General features: G+C 39.5%; 1 protein-coding gene across 3 annotated transcripts; it reads left to right on the top strand.

Moving 5' to 3' along the window:
- prpf40a (PRP40 pre-mRNA processing factor 40 homolog A) lies at positions 1-27794 on the top strand. 3 transcript variants are annotated; one of them, XM_031743167.2, is made up of 27 exons: positions 13441-13557; positions 15000-15080; positions 16081-16224; positions 16990-17073; positions 17697-17715; positions 17808-17827; positions 17955-17996; positions 18111-18221; positions 18565-18685; positions 18991-19015; positions 19138-19353; positions 20762-20867; positions 21997-22061; positions 22162-22326; positions 23322-23430; positions 23587-23737; positions 23865-23998; positions 24160-24274; positions 24629-24720; positions 24847-24963; positions 25691-25828; positions 25962-26057; positions 26154-26240; positions 26500-26590; positions 26691-26752; positions 26852-27007; positions 27237-27794. In XM_031743167.2, the coding sequence occupies exons 1-27, from the start codon at positions 13555-13557 to the stop codon at positions 27324-27326; spliced, it is 2640 nt and encodes an 879-aa protein (XP_031599027.1). In that variant the 5' UTR covers positions 13441-13554; the 3' UTR covers positions 27327-27794. The 3 variants fall into 3 exon arrangements, with proteins under 3 accessions (XP_039456501.1, XP_031599027.1, XP_031599028.1); XM_039600567.1 differs by lacking the exons at positions 13441-13557; positions 15000-15080 and adding an exon at positions 1-18; XM_031743168.2 differs by lacking the exon at positions 15000-15080 and having other exon boundaries at positions 13445-13557.
- Positions 27795-27881: the final 87 nt, after the last annotated feature.

The following is a 27881-nucleotide window of genomic DNA, read 5'->3' as shown; positions in this document are numbered from 1 at the left end:
TGCCTGAGGAGCCCAGCTGTAAGTAAGCTATTAAGACTCAACTGTACACTGTGTTCGTGTTTTCCTCCCGAAAAAATAAGTTCCGTTGGAGAAGCCTTTCAACGCCTCTCTGTCTCCGCAAGCAAAGTTGACCCAGACAACAAAGTAAAGCTAGTTTTCGGCTACCAGCCCGACACGAACCCGACGTATTAGCCAGAGGTCCCTTTACTACGTTTCGGAGCCGCGGACCTTCAGTAACAGTAATAAATCACAGCAATAGGACATTCATGTAGTTGTAAACAGCATGATAATATATTAAGTATTCCAAAGTATTCAGAATACGTTACTCTCATTGAGTAACGTAACGGAATACGTTACAGAATACATTTTGGGGCATGTATTCAGTATTCTGTAGTGGAATACATTTTAAAAGTAACCTTCCCAACACTGCATGTACATCATCTAATGTTTAAGCATATTTAGTATAGGTTTTTTTTAGATTCAGATTCAAATGTTGTTTTAAATATCTTACTTCCAGTCTCCTCTAGTATTATAATATGGAAATGTATGATTGCCCCCATTATTTTTTTTATTTTTTTATTTATTGCTCACAAAATAATAATAATGTTAAACCATGTTTTGAGAATTTGCCTTGTAGGTTGGAATAATCATGAAAACAAACCTCTGCAGAGAGCGCACCACAGAGAACTGCAGTTTCTCACATTACAGATTAAGGCAACGCTTAAATGAAATATCAAATATGTCACTGAGCTAAAGTGGTTAAGGGATTTTTAAATTAAGTCACCACACGAGCATCAGACATGCGGTCATTTTACCTGGGCTCACAGTTTCCATCAGGTATTTAGTATTTGGTTGATGTGCAGCAAAGCCTGCACATATACATTGCAGATACGGAGCAGGTGCATTCAGCAAGCTCAATATCATGATGCTGTGCCAGTCACAACATATGAGATAGCAGTGTCTGACTCTGAGGGTATCATGGGTCCCTGGGAAATTGAGAAATTGAGTTTTTATATGGGGCAGAAAACAGAACCCAGAAGGGAGGGGTGAAAACTGCAGATAAACAACATTTAAAAACTGCAGTCATACATATAAGTGACATTGCACTTTGCATTAATATTACCATTGTTGACTATCAGTGTTAATGATCAGCTCAGTCGCCTATTTGTCAGCATAGCTTCTTGGAGAGTACTAACAAATTACAGTCATGTGAAAGAGAAAGTTTCCACAGGACTGCATAGAGTGCACTGCTTGATTCAGTAGTCTATAGAACTACCTTCTGTAATAAGAAATGGAAGCATTTCTCAGTCTCTGATGCAATTGTCGAGGAATTTTGGCCCTCTCTTCTATACAACATTGGTTCAGTTCATTGAGTTTGGTGGCCATTTGTTTATACATAGCTCTCTTATACAAGTTCTGCCACAGTATTTCAGCCAGGTTACATTTTTTCTGACGCATTGCAACATTGCACCTTGATTCTTCTCTTTTTTACCCTGTTCTGTTTTGCAACTGTGCTTTGAATCATTTTCCTGTTGCCTGCCCAAATTTTGGCAAAGCTTTTGCAGAGCACATTTAACTCTAGAATACTTTGGTATACAGAGAAGTTCAGGGTTGACTCAGTGACTCAATGACTCCAAGGTTCCCAGGCCCTGTGTCTGCAAAACAAGCTCAAATCAAACACTCCACCTATGCATTGGCTGTCTGTATGAGGTGTTTGTGCTTTTACGCTGTGTTTAGGATTTGCCAAACATCATGCTACACTTTATGGCCACTTTGGTCCCGTCTGACCAAATGACAAGATTCTAGAATACTTGAGGTTTGCAAACCTAACCTTTCCAAATCTAAGCAAAGCCATGTTCTTTCTAGAGAGAAAAGACTTTCTCATGGCTTTGATCAGTGGTTGTTGATCAATGGTCATGAGAATCTGCATATTAATGATCAAGGAACGGACCTCCCAGCCCATTGTGCTAGTTTCAGTCATTATGCAAATGTACTGTTTATAAGATTAGGGAAACCTGCAGTCAGCTGAGACTGAAGAAGTCACTTGGATGAGTGACAAAACGTTTCTCCCACTGAAAACCTTATGTCCAGCTGAACAGAATCAACTTTTGGGGATTTACTTACCTGGATGACTGAGCATGCATCAAGACGTCCTCATGGGTACCCTTTAAACAAGCCATACAGTCCAACCAAAGCCTGTAGCTTTTGTTTTTCTTCTTTTTCTTTTGCAATTTCTGCACAGTCTGACCTTGGTGTGAATTTGCTAGAACATCCAGTGCTGGGAAGAGCGGGCCATTTTCTTAACATACACCTCAAATTGTCAAAACCTCTGCTTTTATAGAGGTGTTCACACTTGCTGATGAACAATTAATCAAATGCTCTTGATTAGCAGCATCTGGCTGCTAATCAAAAGCAGTGAGGATGTGCTTAATTTTTCACAGGACTGCATGGAGTCCTGTGAAAACGTGTTTCTTTTTTGTTTTTGTTTTTTTGTTACATGGCTGTATGCTCAGAATCACATGTCAGCATGCTATTTCCTGATTAAATACAAAGTATATTTAAGGCTGGCTGAAATATCACCAGTTTCTCAGAATCACTGACATTCTATTTTTAGAATCAGAATCAGAATCAGAATCAGAATACTTTATTGATCCCTAGGGGAAATTATTTTTTTTTGTTACATTGCTCCATAATAAACAGACATTAACAAGACAGACAATACACTAACTAAGAATAGTTAGTGTAGATAGCTATAGATAAGATAGCTAAAATAGATAGCTATATATAAGAAAGTGTGAAATGTAAGGTGAGATGATTTGGTCACACATTCTACTCCCGAGGTCAGCATTGAGATTTTATGCCTAAAATGATTTTTCTGATATGATAAAGTAATTTTCTGCTTTTTCTCACACATTTTGCTGTAAAAACTCACAAAAACAACATCTTGTAGCGCATGCTCTAAGTGCAATATTTATTATATTAAAAATCTCTCTATATATATATATCAAAGTTTAATGCGCAAATGTATATTTAAAAACTAGATTAACATCTGACAACAAAACTCCAAAACAAAATGTTCTGCTCTCTTGTGGCCCCAGTGGTCAGTCTTGCATGTCTAATTGGTATTGCCAGATGTTTAGAAGCATTCCAGTGTGTTACAGAATTAGTGCTGTTGCATAACAGATGTCAAATGTTTCCTCTGAATGAGCATTTTAGGGAGGTATTTATCTCAAGTTTGTCAAGTGCTCTGGGATTTAACAAGGTGTGGTGAACCTGCCATGACGGCCCCATTTTACAGTAGACTACTCACAGCAGCCCCCTTTGGGATGTGTGTGTCTTTCCACACCTGATGTTGGTTACCCACCTGATCTCAGCACTTTTTCAAAACAACTATGCTCAGTTTCACAAACAGATGTCACGTCAGCCCTATAGATGGGAATCTTTTACTTCTGATTGTATAATTCAGAAAGTTTAGTGAGCATCATTATCTCCATGGAGTCTCTCTGTCTGATTGACAGGAAGGGTATTAATAACACACAAATGAGTACTGTAATAGCTAATTGACCGCTCATTCGTGTCCTGAACACAATGTTCCGTGAAGAGAGGAGGGACTATACTAGCAATTACATTGAGCAGTGTAAGTCAATGTGCTTATCGATTCTGTGTATTTTCCCCTTCCTTTGGAAAAGAAAGACCTGTGCTGTTCCTTGGAGATAGGACGGCTTTAAATGGGCTTTGGTGTTGAAAGAAGCTTAAAATTTGAAGTAATCTTGTGAGAGCAGTATGGAGACTTTGGTAAAAGCCATATCTGATCCAGAGATTACACTGTAACCCATTCCCTCTTCATAGAGATAAGCTGAAGATCCTGTGGCAAATATATTCATCTTGGGTTTGAGGATAAGTCCTATGTATGTGACAATGTATGTGATGTTGCACCCCATGGAGATCTCATGTGTTAATTAAAGCTGTGGAGTTTACAGATGTGTGTGGCTGCATAACGCATAAATTTAAGTAATATGCTTCATAAAAAATAGGAGAGTTGAAATGATTAAAACTGCTGCACAGACAGAATAAGAATCAGCTTATGAGCTTTATTCATCATCATCTTCTCATTTATATGACAAACAAGCAATTACAGTGGACACATCTCTATGCACTGTTAATTTCTAGCATGTCTGTGATGACATTTTCTTAAGCAAAAAACTTATTTTTCATTAAATATTAATTTGTGATTATATTTAACAATGTGTTGAATTACAAACAAAAGCTGATGAACACACTTTAATTCAATTTACTATAAAGAACTTTTTTCCTTTCTTAAACTTAACTCGTAGCTTCATCAGAACGAGTGTTCATAGAAAATATTCTCAGGAAAGAAGCCATCACAAAACAGACAACAGCAAACTACTGTATGTGCACACGCAGATTTACTGGTTTCATATAAGACAAGCGATTTTCCAGCAGCCCTTCATTCCTGATGAACCCTCCACCACCTCAAATGATAAGAACACATTTCAGCAACAAAATATTCTGCATGAAATTTGAAATATGGGACATTTCAAAGACTGCTATTACACATAAATCCCCTGGCATCCTCTTTGCGCCTCCAACGCTCCCCCCCATTTTCTCCAGCCATTTCCCCTCATTATAGGCCACAGACACGGCAGCGAGTGAGTGCCACTGGCAACAGCTGGACATCAGTGCTCAAATGAAAACAACTCACCACCTTTATTCCTTCCTCAGATGAATCAAATGAGAATCTATATTATATCCTGCCTCTCTTAATGGAGACAGGCAAACAAATACTGGATATAAGGACTGACTGAAGACAAAGTGAATGACATCTTCAGTATCTAAAGGTGAAATTTAAATAATTTAATTTAAAAGTTTCATTGAGAATTCAGATAGATAGATAGATAGATAGATAGATAGATAGATAGATAGATAGAATGGAGGGCAACAAAGCCATTTCCAGTATACCACAGTGAGATCCATTATCCACAGATGGAGAAAACTGGAACAGTGGTGAACATTCCCAGGGGGTGACCGGCCTACCAAAATTACTCCAAGAGCTCATCAATGACTCATCTAGGAGGCCACAAAAGAACCCAGAGCAACATAAAGAACTGCAGGCCTCAATTGTCTCGGTTAAGATCAGTGTTCGTGATACAAAACAAAGTAATAGACTGGGCAAAAATGATATCCATGGGGTTTTCCAATGTGAAAACCACTATGGACCAAAAAGAACACAATGGCTCATCTCACATTTATCCCCCAAAAAACAACTTCTTGATAATCTTCTATAAGTCTTTTTGGAAAAATAAAGAAAAATAAAGAAAAAAGCTAAACATCTAGTGTAAAACTAGAGTCAAACATGCACACAAATATGCAAATATAGATAGACAGATTGGCCTGCTGGGAGTAGCCATCAGAAGATCAGGTCAGGAGTAATATTCAGCTGAAATTGAGATCTATTAGAGTAGGCAATATTTTTTTATTTTTCTTTTGTCAAATTTTGGTGAGCCTATGCAATTTCTAGACTCTGTTTCCAGTTTTTAGCAGACAGAAGTGGCACCTGATGTGGTCTTCTGCTGCTTTAGCCTATCTGCTTCAAGGTTCAAGACATTCAGATATACATACCTTTGTTATAGAGCGTGGCTGTTTCACTAACTGATGCCTTCCTGTCATCTCAAAGCAATTTATAAATTCTCCCAATTCTCACAAAGAACTGCTGCTCACTAAATATTTTCCCTTTTTGGGACCATTCTCTTGAAACCCTGGAGATGGTTGTATAGGAAAATTCACCAGCAATTGCTTTAGCAGCCCCGCAAAAAATCAACACACCAAACTAACTTCTGGTAGTAACTTAATACCTAAAGTATTCCCAATACTTAAATTTAATTGATATGTAATAAATTTCTTAATTACATGGGAATTGCAATTCAAGTCCAGAAAGTCCGACCATCTACTATAGATACCATTCTAATACAGCCAGGACGCCAGGTCAGGGGGGAGATATCATCACCCGAGATTGGGTACCAAGCCCCAAGTGCGATAGGAGAGTTGAGTGCGAGAGGAACTGACCTGAAAGATAGGATCATGGCCAAGCTTGAAACCTGGATCCCCCGTAGCCGGTTACCAAGATTACGTGAAGTACCCTCAGAAGGTCTGCTAGATGATGTTAATGCAGCACTACGGACGATACCTACAGCCACGATGAGTGAGACTAACAAGCTGATCTACAATACGGCAGCAGTGCTTGGCTACAAGTTGAACAGCCACAAGGGGCAGTACCCTCCATGGAGAAGGAGGCTAAATCAAGGTAGCACGGAGGGAGGTCAGCCAACTATCGGAGTTGCAGAAAGGCGCAATGAAGAAGGTGCCTAAGAAGTACAGCAAGCTGTCCATACCTGAGGCCTTGGAAACTGCCAAGCAAAGACTCACAGCCTTGGCCAGCCGCTTGAGGAGGTACACCAGAGAGATAGAAGGCAGGAGAATAAACCAGCTGTTCTCCACAGAACCAGCAAAGGTGTACTCTCAGTGGCAAGGGAACAATAAGAGAACAGCACCACCAAGGCTGGAGACGGAGCAATACTGGAAGAGCATATGGGAGAAGGACGCAACCCATAACGGCAATGCTCAGTGGCTAGTGGATCTGAGGGCAGACCATAGCAACCTCCCTGAACAGGGTCCAGTAACCATCACGGTGGCAGACATCCACGAAAGGGTCTCCAGTATGAAGAGTTGGACAGCACCAGGCCCCGACATGGTTCACGCCTACTGGCTGAAGAAGCTGACTGTACTCCACGAGCGTCTGGCAGCACAAATGAACCAGCTGCTAGTTGACGAGAGACACCGGAATGGCTAACGAAGGTCGGACGGTCCTGATCCCCAAGGACCCCAAGAAGGGACCGGTCCCATCCAACTACCGACCAATAACCTGCCTCAGTACTACATGGAAGCTCCTGTCAGGCATCACATCGGCTAAGATGAACAGGCACATGGGTCAATACATGAGCGGGGCACAGAAAGGGATTGGCAAGAATACCAGAGGCGCAAAACACCAGCTACTGGTAGACAGAACAGTCAGCCGAGACTGCAAGATCAGGCTGACCAACCTGTGCACTGCCTGGATTGATTACAAGAAGACCTATGACTCAATGCCCCACAGCTGGATACTGGAATGCCTAGAATTGTACAAGATCAACAGGACTCTAAGAGCCTTCATCAGGAACTCAATGGGGATGTGGCGTACAACACTAGAGGCCAACTCCAAGCCCATAGCACAAGTCACCATAAAGTGTGGGATCTACCAAGGAGATGCTCTGTCCCCACTGCTGTTCTGCATAGGCCTGAACCCCCTCAGTGAGATCATTAACAAGACTGGCTACGGATACCGACTACGAAACGGAGCGGTTGTCAGCCACCTCCTGTACATGGATGACATCAAGCTGTATGCCAAGAGTGAACGAGACATCGATTCACTGATCCACACTACCAGGATATACAGCAATGACATCGGAATGTCATTCGGGCTGGAGAAGTGTAGTCGGATGATAACAAAGAGAGGGAAGGTAGTCAGAATTGAGGGGATCGAGCTACCAGAAGGCAACATTGCAGACATAGAGGACAGTTACAAGTACCTGGGGATCCTGCAGGCGAATGGGAACCATGAAGAGGGCGCTAGGAAAGCTGCAACCACCAAGTACCTGCAGAGGGTCAGGCAAGTCCTGAGGAGTCAGCTGAAGGGTAAGAACAAGATCCGGGCTATCAACACCTACGCCCTGCCCGTGATCAGGTACCCAGCTGGTATAATAAGTTGGCCAAAGGAGGAGATAGAAGCCACTGACATAAAGACAAGAACGCTCCTTACCATGCATGGAGGGTTTCACCCCAAGTCCAGCACCCTGAGGCTGTACGCTAAGTGGAAGGAAGGGGGCCGGGGACTGGTGAGTGTCAGCACCATAGTCCAGGATGAGACAACAAACATCCAAGAATACATTGGGAAGATGGCCCCAACTGACCGAGTGCTCAGTGAATACCTCAGGCAGCAGAAACCCAAGAAAGAGGAGGGAGACGAGGAACCATCATGGAAGGACAGGCCCCTGCACAGTATGTACCACCGGCAGATAGAGGAGGTGGCTGATATCCAGAAATCCTACCAGTGGCTGGACAAAGCTGGACTGAAAGACAGCACAGAGGCACTAATCATGGCAGCAGAAGAACAAGCTCTGAGCACAAGTTCCATAGAAGCTGGGGTCTATCACACCAGGCAAGACCCCAGGTGCAGGCTGTGTAAAGATGCCCCTGAGACAATCCAGCACATAACAGCAGGGTGCAAGATGCTAGCAGGCAGGGCATACATGGAACGCCATAACCAAGTGGCGGCATAGTGTACAGAAACATCTCTGCCGAATATGGCCTGGAAGTTCCGAGGTCAAAATGGGAGACGCCCCAAGGGTGGTGGAGAATGACCGAGCTAAGATCCTGTGGGACTTCCAGATACAGACGGACAAAATGGTGGTGGCTAACCAACCGGACATAGTGGTGGTAGACAAACAGAAGAAGACGGCTGTAGTGATCGATGTAGCGGTTCCGAATGACAGCAATATCAGGAAGAAGGAACACGAGAAGCTGGAGAAATACCAAGGGCTCAGAGAAGAGCTCGAGAGGATGTGGAGGGTGAAGGTAACGGTGGTCCCCGTGGTAATTGGAGCACTAGGAGCAGTGACTCCCAAGCTAGGCGAGTGGCTCCAGCAGATCCCGGGAACAACATCGGAGATCTCTGTCCAGAAGAGCGCAGTCCTGGGAACAGCTAAGATACTGCGCAGGACCCTCAAGCTCCCAGGCCTCTGGTAGAGGACCCGAGCTTGAAGGATAAACCGCCCACAGGGGCGTGCTGGGTGTTATATATATATATATATATATATCAGTGTTGGTTAACATATTAGATCACCCATGCAGGGGCTTGCAGATGAGACAGTGTGAACGTGTTGTATGCACATGTTTGCTTTCAAACAAATAGTGGTATTTCAACAACTCAGACAGTCAACTTTTTCGAGTTGTCTCTTTACACTATAGACTAATCTTTCAGAGATTTTCTAAGTGAAGTCTAAAAAGTGTACAAATAACACCAAGTACAGTGTCTGACATTTACTGTGACATTCAATGAGATGCCTGCTTACTTTCCTCTGCTTTGACCTGATGCCGTGGTCATAGGTTTTCTGTCATTTCTGTCTGAGAAAGCGACGAACGCATGCGTGTGGGTGGCATTGCAAAAGGAAAGAAACAGACCATTTGACCAAAATGATTGATATCTGTGAAATCAGCAACTCTTTCAGAAGCAGAGACTGTGACTAGCTGGTGCTCAGCAATCAACAGATTTGTGTCGTGTGAGATAATTGCACCCCAGCCAAGAATCTTGCCAAAAATAGTTTTTCAACTCCTGCAATAAATTTTCTCTGCAGAACACGGGGTGAGAAAAATTACATCTCTAATTTGCGATCTCTTGAATTGCTAGAAGCAGTACAATGTAAAGTCACGGATAAACCAGGCAGCATATAGCATGAATGTCATATGTCATGTTTGACTTTTTTTTTTAAGAGCAGGGCTGAGAGGTCATGATTTCATTGATTATGTGGCTCAATAATCACCCACAGGTTAAAAAGGCTTTTAGAAAGAAAAAAAATATTTTCTCAAGAAACATAAAAACCACAAGAGCTTTGGTTAAGCAGCATGCCTTTGATTGTCAAAGAAATAACTGGAGGCAATGTGAACATAAAAAAAATCTTAACTAAAAAGAGCCGGTTAAAATAAACCATAAAAAAATCTATTAATATGCGTCTGCAACCCCAAATTGTTTTTTCTTTGTAAAATCTGTGCAGCTGAGAGAAGAAAAAAACAAATCTTAACAAAGCTTCTTCTGCTCCTTTATTTTATGAGAGGAAATGGAAAAGCAAACTGGAATTGTAATAGTGTGTTTTGTTGATAGTTAATGTGACTATGGTTGACAGGAAGCCAATTGTCAGATGAGAGAAGAGTGCCTGTAAGGCAGGTCAGCAGCAGGCTGGGCTCAAAGCTCACTGGGTAAAATGGCCAGAAGCAAACATTGACCACATCAAATATTGTGAATCAATCACAAACAAACAGACAGACACACAAACACACACACACACACAAACACACACAAACACAAACACAAGAATGAGGTTCTGGCAAACAGTGAAACTATGGAACACCAATGCGCATAAAAATACAGAGTATAGGACTGAAGAGTGGAAACTAGTTTAGAAACATCATAGCATTCTCAGCGGGGATTTTAAATATAATACGTCTTTATTCATAAAAAATAAATCAGTTTGTCAAAGCAGCTATGTACAAGTGATGCTGACTCATGGCTGTTTTTTTGTTCATGTGTGATGCACTGTGGTTGACTGACTCCCATCATTAGACTGAAGCCTGATCCATCTCTGCCCCTCACTGTCACGGACTTTTTTTTTGTTTTTTAGCTTGTTAAGATAATCGATAGGGAATTCTCCTGCGCTTGTCAGGAAATGCATCAGAGTTTATTGCAGTCTGCCTCAAGTGAGGGCTCATCTGTTTTCCAACTCTTTGTTGCATGCTTCACACCTCAGTAGCACTCTAAATCCCAGGGACAACTCCAGTAAACAACTGCACTGACAGGCATAAAGATAAACCGGACATCGCGTATACCTGTATAATCGATTTTTCGTTTTGAAAAGATCTGAACACACACGCACGGATCTGATTGTTCAAAACCCTTAATATAGAGTCCAGGCCATCTGCAGAGTAAGAACAGCAATAAATGAAAACATGTTCATTAGGCCATCAAACTAATTTTCTGTTTGAATAAACACCTTAATGGGTGAGCTACTCCTTAACCTTGTTTTGTGTGGAAAATATATGACCGGAATGCAGAAGCAAGAAGGAAAGGAGAAAGAGTGAGCGCTGCAGCCATGTGAAAGGCACTTAAAGGTAAACTGTGTAGACTGACTGCTTTATAATTTCCGCTGTCATGGGGAGTCTTTGCAGCACCACAGAGGCCTGAGAGCTGTGTCACAGAAGCCAATAATTGGAAAATCACAGCCGGTCCTTCAAATGATCCCCAATACACCGAGGTAATTTTGCTGTGTCTGAACACCAGCTACCTCAGCTTCTGAAATAGGTACCTGTTATAACATCAAAAATAAAAAAGGGAATCACTCTCTGTTACGGTGTAAAGAGCAACCTGATCGGTATTCATTCATGAACACTAAAAGTTAAAAATAAGGATTTAACAGTTCATAAATTAGTGCCATAATGACAATTACCTCTTACCAGACGTTCCTAATTATTTAAGGCTCTGTGAAAACCTTTGCATCAACAACAGAATAATTTATGTCATCTGTGTTTTAATTTATTTAGAGTAATGTGCAAAAGTTTTTGTATGACCACCTTTATTCTTTAAAACAGGCTGAGCTCTCTTAAACAAGCTTTTTGTTACTTCCTGTAAGTAGTCATCACAAATTATTTTACAGGCTTTTTGAAGGACTTTCCAAAGCTCTTCTTTGGAATCTCTTCTTCCATTTCTTTTCGAATCAGGCATACGGAGGCCCCTAAGATCAGGTGTACCAGTACAAAAAGGGAAAGGGAAAAAAATATTCAAGCTCCAGCAGATTTTTCTTTTTGTACAGGCTAGTACAATTTTTCATTACAAGTGTTAGAATGACCTGTGGTGCTACTCTGATGTTCCCTGCTCTTCGAGGATTTAGCCAACTGAATTCACCAAGATATAAGCAGATGTTTCATGAGCTAAATGATAGAATTTGGTGGTGAGTGAATATAAATGTGAATATAAACTGATGCCTGCTACCCTTGATGTAAATCCTAACATTGACCATGAACGCCACATGTTGCTCTGCACCAGACCAACAGTGTCATGGCTGTAAACTTCAGGACAATACTGCAAACCAACCAGCTAGTCTTCACACTGGTTAGTTTGCAGTTAAAGAAGTTTAATCTGATAGGCACTAACTTCTTGTTAACTGTATGAAACTGCCTGGTATTTTTGTGCAACCTAGCATAAATGTCTATAGGTAAGATCCAACAACTGATTTAAAAATGCTAAAATGAATTAGGAAATTAGGAAAGATTTACATTTCTGGTTTACAAAATTTCATTTACTTACTGAGCAGTCCTTTTCTTTAAAAATAATCTCATATCTTCATCTTTCTTGTCTTCTTCTTTTTTCTTTTTGTTCTCCTTTTATCAGTGTGGCACATTTAGACAAATATACATTTAGCTAGCAGATGCATTTTGTGACAATCTGCAGAGAAATGGTTTATCTGAACATGTGTATGCTAACTAAATATACAAATGTACGCATATACATATTTGTCATATTTATTGTGCTGTTTGAAAAGTTGCACTTGAAATTACCTGCCACGTGAAAAAAACAAACAAACAAACATTAATCCATTTGTGGTTTTTCCTCTTCTGTACAACCAACTAGATCGCAACTTTATTTACATATGCACCATCACAGGGACTGAAAAATGGTTGTTGAAGGTGTAAGCAAGGATGGGATGTTGTTTTCTTATTACTGAGCAACTATCTCCATCCCATCACTGAAAGCAATGCCAGGCTTCAACACATGAAAAATAAACTAATTGATCAGTAATATGCATTAATCTTCTTATCAGATTTGATAAGCAGTTGAAAGTTGAATACTGTCAATCATGGATTGGCCTCCCCAGAGCCTCGACCTTAACATAATTGAAGCAATGTGGGATCATCCTGACAGATAACAGAACAAAAGGCAACCAGCATCCAAAGAAGAACTTTGAATGTCCCTCAAGAAGCCTGGATAACTGTTCATGAAGACCTTCCTGAAGAAATTACAAGATAGCTTGCCTAAGAGATTTCAGGCTCTGTTGAGTCAAACCAAATATTGATTTTCAAGCCTGTTAGAATTATTCAATCTCTGTTTTTGCCTTATATTTTTTTATTTCCATGTACTTTTACGCAGATTTCAATAAGTTGTTGCACCTATTGCCCATTCTCCCTTTCAAAATATAAAGAAATGAGGATTGGCTCAAGACTGTTGCACAGTACCATATATCGTATTAATGAGACAAGTTATAAGTATATGTGGCTTTCTCTATATTTGCATATATTTTATGGCATAAATTAAATTTCATAATAGAAAATAGAATTTGTTTATTTATTTATTCATTCATTCATTCATTCATGCAGCTGCAGGGATATTTTTAGTTTAAGCTATTTAATATCAAGAAACATATAATTTTATGTTTAAGTTTGACTATTCCGTATTGACTTAAAGTGGACTTTTTTTCCATCGCTGTTTCTTCCTTGGTTAACACGCTAGTTTCTTTTGGAGGAAACGGTGGTGTTGCGCACTGGTGCGCATTTCCAACGCAGAATGACGCTACAGAATTGTTACCTTTGACCTCTGAGCGCTAGGCGGAAGCTCAACCAATCGTTTTGCTTGTTGTTGAGAAGTGCTCAAATTTCTCGGAGGTTCTTCTCTTCAACATGGTGAGTGCAGGCGTTCAAAAAATAGTTTATAGCGGTAACGAAAAAGACAAAAACTGTTTAGACTTGGTGTATGAATTTTTAAGGCCTGGATAGCAGCCATCTTCTTCTCTAATCTATACCGTAACAATGCTGTGTATCAAAGACCACGGGTTAGCATGTCTTGTTAGCAGTAGGCTAATAAAGCGGTATGTGCCTACCTTCGTGTTATAAACGGTTTCCTTTAGCTGAAGCTTTTTTGGATATAGCACGCCCTTTGCTTTGTTAATGTGTAAAAACAGCAAAACGTGTTACGATATTCGTGAAGTAAAATTACGGTGGTGAAAGTGTATTTGGCTAGTTGAATAATTAATCAGTTGAACTCTTGCGTTAGCTTTTTACGATTCATTTCCAGAGATTAGACGGAGCCTGTAGTCATTCATCACAAACAGCAGCAGTTATTTCAGATTTTTACGATTGTTAGCAGTCCACATAATTTACATTAGCACAGCCAACGTTACTGGTCAGATTAAGTCAGGAATTAAGTGAACTTTATCTGTTAAAAGTAGTAATTTTCGTGGTAGTAAAATAGAATATCCCACTCATGCACCCAAATGAGTGGACTTGAATAGACCATATTTCACATGATGATCATCGTAAACAATCAGTACTATGCTATTTCATGATAATATGTTGTCTGGTTAAACTACAAGGCTTTCCTTATGGTTTATTACTCAGGTACAAAAAATGTTAAAGCTTCACGCATGAATTTGTTGTTACCCAGGATATAGGTAAATTCATGTGTTTGCCTGTACCATATGTAATGTTGGTGTCCGCATTAGAGGACCCTCATTCATTCTGAATAAGCCGGAAGTCCTTTTGAATATTAGTTATGTAAAAAGAAAAACGAAGCACTTGTTCAAAAGGTAGAGATTAAGGTAGGCACCGTTTCATCCTAAATAAATACGTTTTTTAAATAAACCAACTGCTTGGTAATTTGTCCCCAAACGAGGATTGTGTAATTTTTCTAGTCTTTTGTCTTTCGACATTGTAAGCTTTATATATGTCAAATTAAAACTGATTTCATATAATGTTTTGATTACTGACACCCCGATTAGTACTACCTCATTTAAACTTTCAAACCAAATATTCACGCACTCGTTGCGGTTTCATGTAACTGCACTAATTGAAATGCGCAATGTAGCCATTACTTTACGTTTTATGTGCATTTAAAAATGGAGGGGGGTTATTTAAAAATGCTTTATGATCCACATTTTTTATTTGGGAGCAACCAAAAGAAGAGTAAGGAGTCATTTAGAGTGATTTATTAACTGTAAACTACTTAATTTCACAATTAAACACATATCTGGAGAAATGGTAGTTTTCATGATTGAAGCACACTGCTAACTGCAGAACTGGCTGTTGGGAGTTCACTAACTCTGTGTGGTGTTTCTTACTCCTCACAGTCTTCATCGGAAGCTAATAATGGGCCGAGCCAAGCACCACCTTATCCAGGTGTACCGCCCGCGGCGATACCTCCCCCATTTGTAAGTCATCAAAATGCAGTTTTGTTTACAGATCTAAAAGAACATCCTTTGAATTTCTGCATTGATTACTTATAAATTTGCTGGGGGTTAAAGTTAGAATAATAGGCAGTTATATGAATAAATTACTTAGGCAAGAATATTAGTAAACTCTTGCTTCCTATAACAGCAGCAACATCTTACAAAAATTGTTTCCAATAGCTGCTTAAATAATGATACAAACTCCCTTTTTTTCCTCTTTTTTTTAAGGAAAGAAAGAACGGACCTTTCCAGACATTGATTTTATCAACTTGCACACATTTCTGCAGATTTCCAATACTGCATATTGGGCTCATTGGGCCCATGTCTATTTAAAACAATAAATTTACTATAAATCACAATTCTTTTGATTTTCGTATTAATCGTCCTCCTGTGAACTTGATCATACATTCTTCACTTGCGTTTCGCGTGTCATGTTCAACAAGTGTCGCCCATACGTAACTTAAAGGTTGCCAAAATTTGTGTCTGTGGTGGAATTTTCACCACTAAATGTGGAATGAAGACTTGGAAAAAACACTTGCTAGATCCCCAAATTTTTAGTCAGTTTGTCTTTGATTCAAAGAACTTCCACATCTGTAGATTTGATTTATTTTTCTGCTCTTTCCAGTTTAGCGCATGTGTAGTGTTTCTCCTAAGGTCCTGTGAAAGTTAGTGTGACTGAAGCACAGTTCCCCCACCATGTTCATCACACACTGTGGCAGCGAGTGTTCACACACTCCCTATTTTATCTCTTCAGCTAGAACACCTAACTTAAATTAGCCTTTGAAGGAGCAGAGAGTTGTACTTGCTTTCTTTCATTTCCCCCTATTTGGTCTTACTCATTATGTGTAATTAACTGTGATTCAGAATAATGTTAGATTGCATATTATGTGGAACACTGCAGAGATCCAGGTAATTTCAGAGGGTTAAGAAACTATTTCTTCTAACTACAATATAATGTTTTTGTCTTCCTTCTTTTATGAAGATGGGACCACCTGGAATACCACCTCATTTCCCTCCCATTGGAATGCCCCCTATGGGACAGCGACCTCCCAGCATGACACCAATGCCTCCTGGTATAATTCCCCCGGGTATAATGCCACCAATGGGGGCACCACCAATGGGACAGGTGAGCTTTGTAGTAACCTCATAGATTTGTTTGTGTTGGGGGTTTTTTCTCTTTTCTTTCTTTGTGCCTTATGAAGTCTAGGGAAAGAAGTCTAGACTGTTTATTTCTCCCTCCACTTTAATAATTTAGGGAGAAGCATAACCTTAAACGAGACTTGTCTCAAAATGTTTTAAAGTGAAAGAATAACATTTTTTTTCTAGTTATTTGCTTGAATTGTTCTGATCATTGTTTCATGTATCAAGTGGTTATACTTTCATGTTAGTCACACTTAGCCACATCCATCAACATTTACAGACCAGGTATATTTTCTTATCTTCTAACACTCCAAATGCTTGATAGGGGTGCTAATTAACTGAAGAAAAAATGTTGTTCATCGGTTTAAATCTCTTTCATTAGCTGACAGTTAATGAATAAATAGGCATGATGTAGCTGTAGTCTTCTTTCTTTTTTTTTATCTAGTGATTAAAAAAAAAGTGGATCATGCATGTAATCCTGTCATGCATAAATAGGCGTGATCATTGGGAGGAGTGTTTGATCAGAGTGCCAGAAACGCAAGTCTGAAGAGGTGGTGAAACACTGTAGTTTGGCATATTGCTGCTTCACAGGTGTCAGGCTGTGGCATCACACTTTCAGTAAGCGCAGCATAATCAGTCAAGCAGCCTTCTACACACCAGCAACCTGTTTCACACTGTGTCTAAATACCTCTGCCTGGATTAGGTAGCATGGAAATACCAGATGAATATTTCATGGTGCCTCTTTTATTAGATGCCAGGCATGATGCCACCCATGATGCCAGGAATGATGATGCCCCCTCGCATACCAGCTGCGGCTGTACAGCCAACGGGACCGGTAACTCTTTTCACTATGTTTCTTGAGTGCTCTGCTTCACACTTCTTAAAATACACTGCAGTCTGTGAAATGCCTAATGAAACATTTGCACAGCCATGGAACACTTCTGTTGGCTATAAATTTATATCATTCCATAAAAAATATATTTTCATGTTGAAACAAAACAGCTGAAAAACCTAATTAAACACTAGCTGATGAAAATTTTACACTTGCATGCAATGTGTCTATTATTGTCGCATTTTCTTTTGTGTTTTTGTTTTTTGGCTTTGGTTTTTCTGTGAATCGCTTATCCAAAAAAACCAAAAAAACCCCAAAACACATTAACCCTTCACTGCTGAAGTTCAGTTGATTTTTCTTTTTAAGTAATAGTTAGCGAGTTATGCAAATAAGCAGAACGATTCACTGTATTTATTTCTAACAACATCCAGATGGGTTTAGTGATCATAAGACACATCTAACCAAACACTAGCTATACATCTTGAGGTTGTGGAGTAATGTACTGGTTAGGAAAGCTGTGTCACTTACTGGTTTGTTGTTAATAATGAATCTGTAGATGTGCACTTTAAGACTGGGGGGAAAAAAATAATCCACTAATAACATTACTATTTTTTTCCTTTCAACAGCCTGGTGTTGACTCCACAGGTAGGATTTTTTACTTAATGCAGTAAAATTAATGTTTAGGCATATTTAGAAGTTTAAAGGCTGACTACTTTCTGTCTTGTTTATCTTCATAGCTGCTGCACCTGGAACATCTGTAAGTATAACATTTTTTTGATATGTAGTAATTGGAAGTCTACAAGCTTTGACAATTTTGAGCTACCATCATTAGCTCCAGTATTTTTCCTGCTGTCTCACAACATTTATTTCCGTTCCCCCTGCAGAGTACCACAAATGGATCCCCGCAGGAAGAACAGCCAAAGAAGGTTTGTGCACATGAAACATTGAAAGATTAGACACAATTAACAAGGAACTATAAAATCATTCAAACTGCAACCAAAATAATTATCTGATTTATCTGTCGTGTTTGTTTGCTTCAGAAATCCGTGTGGACTGAACATAAATCACTAGATGGAAAGACCTATTATTATAACACAGAGACTAAGCAATCCACATGGGAGAAACCGGATGAACTCAAATCTCCTGCAGAGGTACAGAGCTTTTAATTTGAACTATTTATATTACTTGCATATTCACATGCATTTTATTAATTTGGCACTTAGCAATTGCAGTGCTCACATATTAAAATTACAGTAATGGTAAATGTACCAGATTAAGCTAAATTGGATTTTTCCCCACTCATTTTGGGGAATTATTTAAATGCTTTGTGTGCATATATTAAACAGTTTTATTTTTAAAATATGTGCGTCATCTATACTTAATAAAAACAGATTTGTCATTGGACTATGGATATTGACTCACACTAATTAAGGCCTTGCTGTTCATTTAAACTATTAAAAAAAAAACTTTCCCATCATTCTTTGAATTCTTTAGCAAATGCTGTCAAAATGCCCCTGGAAGGAGTACAAGTCAGACACAGGGAAGCCTTATTATTACAACTCTCAGACAAAGGAATCAAGATGGACAAAACCCAAAGAGCTGGAGGACCTGGAAGGTAAAGAGCGGTATCTGATTATATCAAAGCTGTTGTATGAAAGGTAGGGATTTTATATTGAAAAATGTTGCCTTCTAAAGAAAAGCATTTAATGGCACAATGACTGGAAGGATGCTGACTTTGTCATCAGATCACTCCATACATTAGGGGACGTGGTGTGATTGATATGCAAACAAAGGACTTACAAAACACAGGACACTTGATAGCTTCTTTAGTACATTTATCCTTGAAAAGGTCTCTTGATCTGCTGCATGATTAAAAATGAAAGCAAGCGCCTTAACTGCTATCTCTTTTGTCAATTCCAGCTATGATCAAAGCAGAGGAGAATGGGTAAGAGCTTGCTGTTTACCACCTGTTACTGTTGATGTCTTCATTGTAGTATGATTAACAAATACAGCAGTCATCAACAATTATTAATCTCGTATGGCTTTTTTGTCATGATCTTACATTAGGACTGCAGAGGCAGCGGCTCCTGGAACCACTGCAGCTCCTGCTGTGCAAGCAGATAATGTAGCTCCTGCGGCGACTGTAGTGGAGGCCGAAACTGCGGTAGTAGTCTCAGAGGAACAACCATCCCAGGCAGCAGTGACTCAAACAGCTGAGGTGAAGACGGCTGATGCACCTGTGGCTTCCTCTGAGACTTCAGTGGCTACTGAGGCTGTAGCCAGGTAAACAATTATGAATCTAGGGTTTAACTGCGCAAGCGCAATGACATGTCTGCCTGTGTGGCTATCTCCAAGCACACCTGCTGTTGTGGTTGAAGTGGATTATGAATCAGAAGGTGTAGTGATTAATAAATGGACTCAAAGCCAGCCACATTGCTGCTCTCATCGATCTGGAACAGCTGTGCTGGTCAGAGTGATGCATGACAACAATAGCTCGGCAAATGAAAAGAGGCCTCCAGGAAATGGCATTATTGTGAGAATGGTTCAGAGCAGTGGAGAGAGACCACATAGCGCCACAAATCTGCAGCAAGATGCAGATGGTGGATTTTTTTTTTTTAATTTAACTTGTACAATATTGATGTAAATAAATAATAAAAATGTTGATTAATTCTCACACTGATATAACCACAGCAGTCTGAGCTATTCTAGTTTTATTATTATTAAACAGTCACATCATAAGATATGACTCAACGGCTGTATCATAATCCATTTCAGAAAATAAATCATAAATGAGCTTTGGCTTAAGAAGAAGTTGGAAAGTAGGCTGTAATGCACAGTGATCTGCTGATGTAGCCAGAGACTTTCCTCAGTTTGGCTATTTTGTTACATCTTCCTGTCATTTAGTTAAACACAATAGATACTATGTGTATGGCAGTGTATTCCATCATAGTAATCCTAGGGTTCTGATTGATTGTCGTACATCCTGCTGCCTTTTGGTGGCTACAGGGAATAATGAAGGAAAAGCTTTTCATACAGTTTTATGCAGATGTTAACATGAAATACTCAAAGTATCAGTTACAGTATTTAACATTTTAAACTTGTTGTAATTGAATGGAAGCCTCTGAAGTAATTCTTTTTTAAAAGTTTGTTTAGTTTAAGAATTATTAAAAAAATTGCTGTTTTTGTTTTCATAAAATCACTATAGTGGTGCTAGAATCCCATGTGTTTGTGAGGGGTTAACATAATGCAAGCTTGTAACACATCTGCCATCAAAATACTTGCATTGCGCTTCCTCATTTAAATGAACCTGATGGCCAAAACACATATTTAAGTGGACCTGTTATGCTTTTCCTCATTTCCTGTCACATATTGTTAAACCGGTGCTCTTATTAAACATGGGTAAAGTTCCAAACAATGACATCAGTGCATGTGCAGATGATTCCTGTGAACCAAAAGCTCAGTCTTCAGACTGCTCTCCACCCATAGTTTACAATAGATCCGTATAATGTCAGTAAGGGTATCCCCATTATAGTCATCTCAGGCCACCACAGCTCTATTGTTCTATATTGTTCACAGAGCACTTTTTACTTATAATATTGGTGTAACAAAGCAGTTTTTTAATGCATCTTTTATTGCAGAGAACTACACGTGATAAGTGCTCAGTGTCAATAATAATTTTTTTTGCTCTTAGTGTCGAGGTTGTAAAAGAAGAAAGGCCAGAACTTCAGAAGAAAACATACAAATGGAATACAAAAGAAGAAGCCAAGCAGGCCTTCAAAGAGCTGCTGAAGGAGAAGGTGAGTCAGGCTGTTAACAAGCTGTAGGAGAGAAGGCATGCCTTTACTGCGGGGGAGTACTGAGTGGTCACAGTCATTCTTGTTTTCAGATTCTAACTCTAAAATGTTCTCTATTTTTCAGTGTAAAAAATCTATTAATTATGTGAGATGTTAGGCAGTCAACAAGTGTGCAGCAAAATTTGATTCATGAAGTTGCATGAATTTGGTTCTTTAATCAAACAGTGTGTTTTAAATCAGAAAGCAAATATCTGATAATTTGATAATTGTTCTGTTTTGTGCCGAAAAAGTCGTCCTACAGCTTTTAAACTGTCTCCATTGAGGGTGTTTTTTAATGTGTGTGTTTATTAAGTATCCAGTGACTGCTGCTCTGTTGTTGGCACTGGAATGCAAATCTTGATTTGTTTTTAAGAGTACTTTTGCCACCTCAGTGTTCACTAGCGCCTGATGTGTTCATCATCACATCATTTGCATTCAGATCTGGATCTAATCCCTGTCCCTGCTCTTGAGCCCCTGGGAGGCCTATTAAACCTCACCTCCTGTTGCTGTGGACGTGTTGTGTGTTCGGTTTGCACGGCGGCCTAGCACCACCCACCTTGAATGTTGCTATATTTAGGAGCTTTTTAATTTTGTGCACAAAGCTCTCCTCTGAGATTGCTTGCCATTTCCTGCAAGATCTTAATGGCTGTGTCTTTATGATTAGCTTTATTGGATCAAAGGCACGAGGACTGGCTGGGATTAAGACAGTGAGAGAAAGTGGCATGCCTGAGTGAGTTAGAATAACTGTGACAACTGACAAGACCGAGGCACATAGTGGAATCAGTCATAATGGATGAAGTAGTCACTCCTTGGGAGAGGCAAGTGGCAGAAAGGGCACTTACAAAGGTCCTTGGTGGCACTTCTTGATTTATTGCCACTCCACACCTTTTAACCCACCATCTATTAGTAATTAAGAAAATGTGTTCTTTTCTAGACCAAATCAGCAAAGCCCCATGTTCTTATCCAGGTTGATGTACTTTTTTGTACTTAACACAGGACAACAAGGCAATCCATGTGAATATTTTTGAAATATTTCTTGTGTGCAGATTTTATTTGAAACCATCATGAATTTTTCTTATCCTCTGTATTTCAGGGCGTATCCTCCAACTCCTCTTGGGAACAGGCCATGAAATTGATTATCAATGATCCTCGCTACAGGTACAATGCTTTCCAGAGATCTGTTTATCCTTCATACAATAGTAAGTTTAAACTGTCACCATCTCTGACTTACAATTTGTTGCTTTTCTTATCAACAAAGTGCACTTCCAAAGCTGAGCGAAAAGAAGCAGGCATTCAATGCATACAAAGTCCAGACAGAGAAGGAAGAAAAGGAGGAGGCCAGAATTAAATACAAAGAGTCAAAAGAGACTTTTCAGAGATTCTTGGAGAACCATGAAAAGATGACGTCTACCACTAGATACAAGTAAGTGTTACTGTGATATGGCAATAAAGTATTTTGTTTTTCCCCCCTGCATTGATTTGCAGTTCTCTGAACTGTCAATATGATTATGCAGACTGGTTGAGTGAGAGGACATCTGTGGCGCTTGCACACCATCGTGCAGTTACAGCACTGTTGACTTCCACTTAAGCTACTTTGACCTGTTAGTGCTAGTCACGTTGATATTGCTGAATTTGTTTACACAATAACAAATTGTTACAAGGTCAAAGTTTTGCATGTGTAATGAGTTCATTAGAAAGTTAATGATTGATGAATCTATTCAAAGTCAAAGTGCGTGTGACATAAAGGTTGTATCTAATTCAAAATCTCTTAGCTTTTTTATGGTGTTGATTTTGTTCGCTAATGTCTGCAACATCTTTCCAACAAACACACTTATTGGAAACTTACTCGATCTCAGTGAACAACACATAAAACCCCTAAAACACTTAAAATATAAAACTTCTTAATAAATTCTTGGTGCTGCTTGGAACATCTTTTTCATCGGCACTCTTTAGTTTTTGGGTGAAAGTCGTGATGATGGGCAGAGGAAAAGGGGTAATCAACTGGTGACCTTGACAACAAGCCAGCTTCGATGTTCTGCTGGCACTGGGTTTGTAATCTGGGGTGGCACACAACAGGCAGTTGGATGGTGAGAGCAAGGCTTTCTGATCCTGTGTGGGTGTATGTCCTTGCATTTAATACCTTATTTTAGCCCGTAACACCTAGTGGCTCTTCTGAGCACCAGTAGTTTCAACAGACGTCAAGAATATTGAATGTTTTCAGCACACATCTTGAAAGACATGAGAACTTTTTCAGCTTTTATTAACATCTGTGTTGTGCCTAGGATGGCTTGCAAAAAGCCATAACAACTGGTGCCTTAAAGCTAAATTTGGCAAGTGAAATGGTGCCCTCACGTGGCTTTGTGGGAAAAATATTCTAAAGTGTGTGTGTGTGTCTGTGTGTGTAATCTTGCAATCCAGGAAAGCAGAACAGATGTTTGGTGAGCTTGAAGTGTGGAGCTGCGTGCCAGAGAGAGACAGGCTAGAGATCTATGAAGACGTGTTGTTCTACCTTGCTAAAAAAGAGAAGGTAAGGGCTCCAAAGTGCATTAGGAATCTTTGATTTTATTTTTAGTTAACATGTTTGGCATAATGATTGGGTATAAGTCCTCTTTCAGTTTCCTATTTGGGAGTAGGAGCTTTATGGTCTAGTGCAATTCCAATCTGCTTGTATTCTCTACTTTAGGAGCAAGCTAAGCAGCTGAGAAAAAGGAACTGGGAAGCCCTGAAGAACATTTTGGACAACATGGCCAACGTCACATACCGCACCACCTGGTCTGAGGCCCAGCAGTATCTGCTAGATAACCCTACCTTTGCAGAGGATGAGGAGCTGCAAAGTATGAGATAATACAACGGTTTTAGTAGAATTAGAAGAAAAACATTTCTTATCAGGTCATTGTGCTTCTGCATGAATGTGTGTTTGTATATGTTCATCCTACTGATAGTGCTGTTATCTGCTTACAGATATGGACAAAGAAGATGCCCTTATATGTTTTGAGGAGCATATTCGGGCTCTGGAGAAGGAGGAGGAGGAAGAGAAGCAAAAGACGCTTCTCAGGGAAAGAAGACGGCAGCGCAAGAATAGAGAGGCCTTCCAGGTGAGAAGCAAAAACAAAGAATTGATATCTCAAAAAGAAACAAAAAAATGCCCTGAATGTAATTTTTCACATTATTATTAATCAGGTTAATAATAATGTAAGCCAAAAGAAAAGGCCACATGTACTTTCCCGATCCTCATCTCTTCTTGTTGTTTTCTCAGAAATTTCTGGACGAGCTTCATGATCACGGCCAACTTCACTCCATGTCTGCTTGGATGGAGATGTACCCGACACTGAGCTCAGACATCCGCTTTGCCAACATGCTGGGCCAGCCGGGTAGGACAGCAGGCCACACGCACACATGTCTGCATGAGCTGAATGTGACAGTCGGACTTGATTCATAGCATAAACACAGAAATAAAACATTCACAACTGACAACATAAACGATTTATGAATCACAGTGTAGCTCTTTGAGGTTATGTTTTCTTTTAATTTCCTTATTATTTCCATATTTTTTCCTTTTTATTGTTCATACTTGTTCCAATAATACACTAGTCTCTAAATCTTTAATTATTTGGCTTCACTGTTTTGCATCCTTGTTGTGGTCCACTGATGCTGTTGAACCTTGTTTATTCACTGCAAGGATCAATATTTACACATTTTTAAATTTAATGTTGTCTGTTGCGCAGGTTCCACTCCCCTGGACCTCTTTAAATTTTATGTGGAAGACTTGAAAGCACGCTATCATGATGAAAAGAGGATAATCAAAGATATTCTTAAGGTATTACTCTAACCTCATAAAATGTTATTTATATTTGGTATTTTTAAGGAACAGTCCGCACTCGTGCACCTTCCTTGCGTTGATCCAATTATACATCTAATAATTATCTGATGTGTTCTTTCCAAGGACAAAGGATTCCTGGTTGAAGTCAACACCAGCTTTGATGACTTTGGATCAGTCATCAGCTCGGATAAGAGAGCTACCACGCTGGATGCAGGAAATATAAAGCTAGCCTTCAACAGTGTAAGACTCCTGCTCTGCATCATATGCTTTGAGTTGGCACCTGTTCGTAAACATTAATGGACACAAATATTGATATTAAAGTTGGGTGAACTGTAGCTGACCCTACAGCAGCTGGGTTTAATCTATTAAATCAGCATATTAAATGTAAAACGGGTCACACAGTTTAAATAACCAACACCTCTCCTTGGCTTAGAGAGCTTTAAGTTTTATCTTGTTGGTAGGTGTTAAAAGACATTCATCATATCCATTTGAATTAATAATTATTTTAAAACTCATGTTAGATCTTTCCACACAGTTATTTGCAAGTGATCTCATCAGAGTTCTGTATCCACTTGTAATCCACCTATCCCCATCACAAGATGTGTCAGTGCTGAGTTTACTTGTTTCTATGGTTCCCACATACACAAAAATATGTTATTACAGATTATAAAATTATGGAAAAAGGGGAATAATACACCTTTCATGATAAACAGGCCCAAATTAATGACATTTTAATCAGTATACATAAGCACAGGCCTTGGCCTGCATGTTTGAGGATGTATGCAAGTCTGAATTGGCTGTAAGTGTGGATGTGGTGACCTTTCCTGGGTGTACCCCACCTTTTGCTCTGTGCCCTGTCCAATCTGAAAGACTTCACTTGGGATGAAAGATGTGTGCGTTGAACCATGGCTGTTTGTTTTATTTCATTATAAGATTAACTCACTTAGAAACCCCTTTTCCTAATTAGTTGCTTGAGAAAGCCGAAGCCAGAGAGAGGGAGCGAGAGAAGGAGGAGGCCAGGAAGATGAAAAGGAAAGAAGCTGCTTTCAAGAACATGCTGAAGCAGGCCACACCGCCACTGGAGCCAGAAACTGCGTGGGAGGGAGTATGTACTTTCAATGCGGATCAAATTCATGTGGTTTCGCAACACCATTTATTTTCTATTTTTATCCTCATCCCTATTTTCCAGTCTTGATTGTATTTAATGTTTCCTGATGACTGACATTTTACCATTTCAGGTCAGAGAGAGGTTCCTAAAAGAGCCTGCCTTTGAAGACGTGACTCTGGAGTCGGAGAGGAAAAGAATATTCAAAGATTTCATGCATGTCTTGGAGGTGAGTCATGACGCTAGCAGGGGCATGAAGTTTTTAAACTTGATGACGACTATAATGATGTTTAACCTGGTTTTTATTTTTTATTTAATTCAACAGCATGAGTGCCAGCATCACCACTCGAGGACCAAGAAACACTCAAAGAAGTCCAAAAAGCACCACAGGAAGCGCTCCCGCTCTCGATCAGTTAGTACCACCACAAGAAAATGAACATTTTATACACTTGGACCACAGATCAAATGTATAAAAAAATTTGAACATGTGTTTAAAAAAACGTGTTTTTTTTTTTAAAATACGTTTTTAATCAGATAAAGGGTTTAACTGAATACACGTCATTCCATTCTGTATTTTATGTAAAGATTTACTGGAAAAATGATGTAGCAAAGCGCACTTTACAAAAAGCATTGCTCATATCATGCACTGCTAATCTGTAATGTTTTAATAGGGCTCTGAGTCTGAGGATGAGGAATACCACAAGAAGAAAAAGAGATCGCAGTCCAAATCCCCCTCAGAACGTTCATCTAGTGGAGAATCTGGTGAGTGTTTTTACAGCTCAGATCAGTTGATTTGTGTATTTAGGAAGGGGAAAAAGTGCCACACTGTGTGTGTTCATTGACATGTTCTACCTGAAACCAGAGAGAAGCTATAAAAAATCCAAGAAGCACAAGAAGAAGGGCAAGAAGAGACGCCACAAGTCTGTAAGTGTGCAGGAAGAAACAAATGTGTGCGCTTGATGTCTTAAATACATATGTACTGGCAACACTGGTGTGTGCACTAACTGTAATTATGACAAACAGGCGTCACCAGATTCTGACAATGAGAAGAAAGGAAGAGACCGTGATGGGAAGCGAGAAAAGGAGGTAGAGAAGGAGAAGGAGAACGACAAGTCTCGGGGGAAATCTCGCTCAGAGTCCAAACAGAAATCTCCCAAAAGGAAAGCAGCCAAAGAGGAGGTGAATGTTGTTGTTATTATTATTATTATAATAAAAAAATCGCCCCAGTATTGTGAGATTAGCTGGGGGGCTCAGGTCAAAGTTAGTGTGTTTTAAAGAAGTCTCGAGCGTATATGTTAGCTTACAGTTTCTAGCATGAGATAAAAGTCTTGTGCTTAACTAGTTATTTAAAAAGATCTAATTTTCATTATTACTGAATCTTTGTATTTTTTTTAATGGTGCATTTAAGGGTGGCTGGGACACGTCAGGCAGTGAGCTGAGTGAAGGAGAGCTCGAGAAAAGGAGAAGAAACTTGCTGGAACAGCTGGACGCACCTTGATGATAATTCGTGCTGCTTTCTCCTCTTACTTCTCCAAACATGCATTCCCCTTCAAGCTCATCTGACCGTGCTGGTCATACGCCCATAATGGACTGATTTGTGGTATTTATGGGAATGCCATATACTGAGCTTTTACATAGACTTTGACTAATTTGATATCAGGAAACTGATCAGCTGTTAAATACTGAGTTGTTTTTTTTGTTAGCTTACCTTTCTTCAGTTGGCTGTAGTTATACATGTTTTCCATTGACAATTTTTTTTTTATATTCACTTAAAAGCATATCTTTATGACACACTGCAAATGTGTAGAAATACAAGAAACTTGTCCACATGTCCAGGAATACTGGAGGTTACGTCTGATTTGAAGTAATTTAACTGCAGCTGGTTTGAATGAATGAAAGGTTTTAATTGGAGGATTTGCTGAAATCGATACTTAGTTAAATGTAATAAAACATTGTTTCACTGGAAGTTGTCTGCAAGTGTTGCTGTGACTTACTTAGACGATAAGTTGTTGCCAAACCTTCCAAGATTGTAGCATTGTTGCCATGCTGTTGC

Source organism: Oreochromis aureus, linkage group 16 (assembly GCF_013358895.1).
Source record: "Oreochromis aureus strain Israel breed Guangdong linkage group 16, ZZ_aureus, whole genome shotgun sequence".
Lineage (NCBI taxonomy): Eukaryota > Metazoa > Chordata > Actinopteri > Cichliformes > Cichlidae > Oreochromis > Oreochromis aureus.
Note: the sequence above shows the minus strand (reverse complement) of the source record. Positions and strands in the feature narration are given on the sequence as shown.